This window comes from Daucus carota, chromosome 1 (assembly GCF_001625215.2).
Source record: "Daucus carota subsp. sativus chromosome 1, DH1 v3.0, whole genome shotgun sequence".
NCBI lineage: Eukaryota > Viridiplantae > Streptophyta > Magnoliopsida > Apiales > Apiaceae > Daucus > Daucus carota.
In genome coordinates this window covers 5,597,945-5,601,596 of record NC_030381.2, presented here as the reverse complement: position 1 = coordinate 5,601,596, position 3,652 = coordinate 5,597,945, and the positions used below count along the sequence as shown (strand labels likewise).

The 3,652-nt window shown below is 37.5% G+C and overlaps 1 protein-coding gene across 1 annotated transcript; it reads right to left on the bottom strand.

The window, feature by feature from the left end:
• Positions 1-1,410: 1,410 nt before the first annotated feature.
• LOC108194667 (protein FAR1-RELATED SEQUENCE 5-like) lies at positions 1,411-3,240 on the bottom strand. Its single transcript, XM_064080600.1, has one exon. The coding sequence runs from the start codon at positions 3,238-3,240 to the stop codon at positions 1,411-1,413; it is 1,830 nt and encodes a 609-aa protein (XP_063936670.1).
• Between the last annotated feature and the right edge of the window lie 412 nt (positions 3,241-3,652).

Genomic DNA, 3,652 nt, shown 5'->3' with positions numbered 1-3,652 from the left:
TTGTTGATGGATTTTGTTGTTGATGGATTGTATGATTTTGTTGATGGATTTTGTTACAGGTTTTGTAAAACAGAGCACCTTTGAGGTTTGGCTCTGTTTTTAGGTGTAAGAAACAAAAAACAGAGCCCCTTTGAGGCGCTCTGGGTTTACGCTATATTATATAGCGTAAACACAGATAACAACAGAGCTTCTGAGGCGCTCTGGCTTTACGCTATATAATGTAGCGTAGAAAACAGAGCAATTATGCGCTCTGGGTTTACGCTACATAATATAGCGTACCAGCACACACCTTCACTTCACGTTTCATCCCCAGATCAACCTCTGATTTTTAAAACCAAAATCACTCCAAATCAAAACCCCTGATTTTGTTGTCTTTTTACTAAAATCCAAAAGACAACAAAAAGACAAAATCTAACAAAAATCCAAAAGACAACAAAAAGACAAAATCTAACAAAAAGACAAAATCTAACAAAAAAACAAAATCTAACTAACAACAAGATAAAATCTAAAACCAACAAGAACAAGAAACATGGAAATTTTATTAATAAATTTCATTAAAATTATTTTACATCTTCTCCTTCATTATTACATCTTCTTCTTCTCCTCCTCGTCCTCTTCCTCGTCCAACTCCTGCAACTCTTTGATGTAATTTTCGAAAATCGCCACGAGCTCTTCCCGAGTATGCCCCTCCTCCTCCTCCTCCTCCTCCTCCTCCGCCTCGGCCTCCTTCTCCTCCTCCTCCTCGAATTCTTTCAAACAAACATCCATCTCGGCGAAAAGCCGCTTTACCTCTTCTTCGTGCTCATCTTCTTTTGGCTCATCACCGAACCAAAATTTTTTTGGTAGATCTGCCATAGGTGGAATGAAAATGGAGAAATGGAGATGAAGATGGAGAAAGGGAGATGAAAATGGAGAAATGGAATGAAATGGAGAAATGAATATATAGGAGAAATCAGTCCGATGGTCAATCAGTCAGTTCCCAGGCAAAGCGTCGGTTTCCGATGCTTGACCACGCTACATTATATAGCGTAAGTACGCTTTATAATGTAGCGTAAGGATAAAATTAGAAAACAGAGCAATTTGGACTGTGCTTACGCTATATAATCTAGCGTAAGCATAAAATTAAAAACAGAGCAATGAAAACAGTGAAAACAATGAAAACAGAGCAGTTTTCATTATGCACCCTTAAAAACAGAGCAATTATATCAACTAAATTCATACAAAATTAACTAAAATCATACAAAATTAGCAATTGCACCACAAAAATTACAAAATGCAAACAAATAAAATTCTACAAAATACCAAATGCAAACAAGCATAATATCAATTAAAATCATACAAAATTAAAATCACACAAAATTCTACAAGTATTTTCATAAGAAATTAAGATACATCGGCATACAAATAAAATTAGCAATTTGTCGCTAATTTTGTGGGACAATTTCTTGAATCATGTTGGGCATCAATTGCACCACAAAAATTAAATTTTCGACCTTTTTTCGCTTTGCCGCGCTCTATGCCACTTTTCACCCTTTCTTTTTTACGACCTTTGGTTTGAGATAATATAGGATTTCTCAAGTCATTGAAATTTTTGTCATCATCGTCATCCCCGACCTCATGTGCATCATCTTCTTCCTCACGCGCACGTTTTCCCCCACTTTCATTCGGAAAATTTTCAATAAAATTCGATTCTTTTTCAATCACACTCATGAGATAATTGTATCTCGCTATTGAACAACTTCCGCGAGCTGCTAAATCTTGAAATGCTTTGCATAAAGTACTGTATCGGGCGGGTTGTGATTCAAGGAAATTACCAATTTTAGGACGCTTGTGTTGTAAGGCTCCAACTCTTTTATTGCCTTCAATTGTCCATCTCAAAGTGATGCACTGCTGTGGAATCTCTGACCATTGCATCTTATACAAGTATCGAATAATATGACGGCAAAGCATTCCCGAACTTTCAAATTTTCGACAAACACAAGTTATGTTGCCATTCTCGGTGACGAACAAAACATAGTGTTTTCTATACTCCTCTTGGACCGTTGTTTTGTATGCCTCGTAATGCTTGTAAATTGGATTCCTCTCTCTCTCAATCACGACATAAGCTCCACTTTCTTTGAGTTCATGTTGAAAACGTCTAAACATTTCTTTTGTGTAAATAGATGCCGCATGACTGTCCAATGATGATGATGTTATTTTGGATCTTTCCTTGTTCTTTGTTTCGTAATCAGCCTCTCTTTCACGTAAATATTGTTTCTCCAACGCTTTCTGTGAATTCTCTATAAACTCCTTCAAACCGGTACTAGCATTGACAAATTCATCGAAGAAAGAATTCATTGACTCACTTCTGGAGGTAGTGGTCATCCCGGTTGTGAAGTGCAGTTTAGTGTAAACACGGACCCACATGTGTCGAACGGAGTACATATCTTGTAACCAAGAATGGTTCATCAAATCGTATTTTTCAACTAATGCCTCCCACCTATCTTCGAATTGTGCAACCGTTAGTGACTTGTAGATGCAAGAGTTGAAATCTTCTTTGAAGTGATCATGATTTGCATATAAATGCGACAATTTTTCACCAAATTTTGTACTTATATGCCACGTACAATATAGATGACTTGTGTTAGGCAAAAATTCGGCAATAGCATTTCCAATAGCAATGTCTTGATCGGTGATGATCGTTTGTGGAGCCACGTTCCCCATAGCCTCCAACCAACTCTTAAACACCCATAAGTAAGATTCTTCGGTCTCATCCCTTATCAGGGCAAATCCGAACAAAATCGACTGATAATGGTGATTTACCCCCGTAAATGGCACGAACGGCATGCAATACCTATTAGTACGATATGTGGAGTCAAAAACAACAACATCTCCGAAATTTTTGTAGGCATTGACTGATCTCGGGTCAACCCACATCATGGCCCGCACACGATTTTCCTCGTCCACGTCAACTTTATAGAAAAATTCACCTTGACTATTACGTTTCAATTCTCGAAGTAATGCCAAACCCTCTAAAGCATCACTCGAATCAAACACATAATGTCGAATATCACGCAATACATTCCGAACATCTTGATTACCAAATCCAATATTCTCCAAGCCACCCGTTAACTCCCCTAACACGTTTAAAGTTTTTGAAGGCCCAATACCCGAGTTATTCAATGTTATAATCAATTGCCGAATAACGGGAGTTATATTCCTTGGCCGTTGCATGAAAAGCACTTCATCCTTTGAAATCATCGTGTGATTGTGTTTTAAATAAACCGATGTCACTTCCCATTTATTCAATTTTTCCCTATGCACAACATACATCCGCGCCAAGCAATGCGTTCTACCAATAGAATCCCTATTTCTCTTTTTTTTTTGTGAACATCCTTTTCTTCATCCAACGACTTTGTTACTATTCGACCACCCTTCCGACATATATATAAACGCGAACAAATTCTCTTACTTTTCACACGCCTATGTGTGGTTCTAATTATCATCTCAAAACCAACACGTCTACCATAATCCCTATAAAACATCTCCGCTTCATCTAAGCTATCGAATAATTGACCAACACAAGGACAACTTTCATTCAAATCATCATCTTTTGAATTTTGTTTGTCACAAAAATCATCAAAACATTCACCCCCAACCTCCTCAACATCAT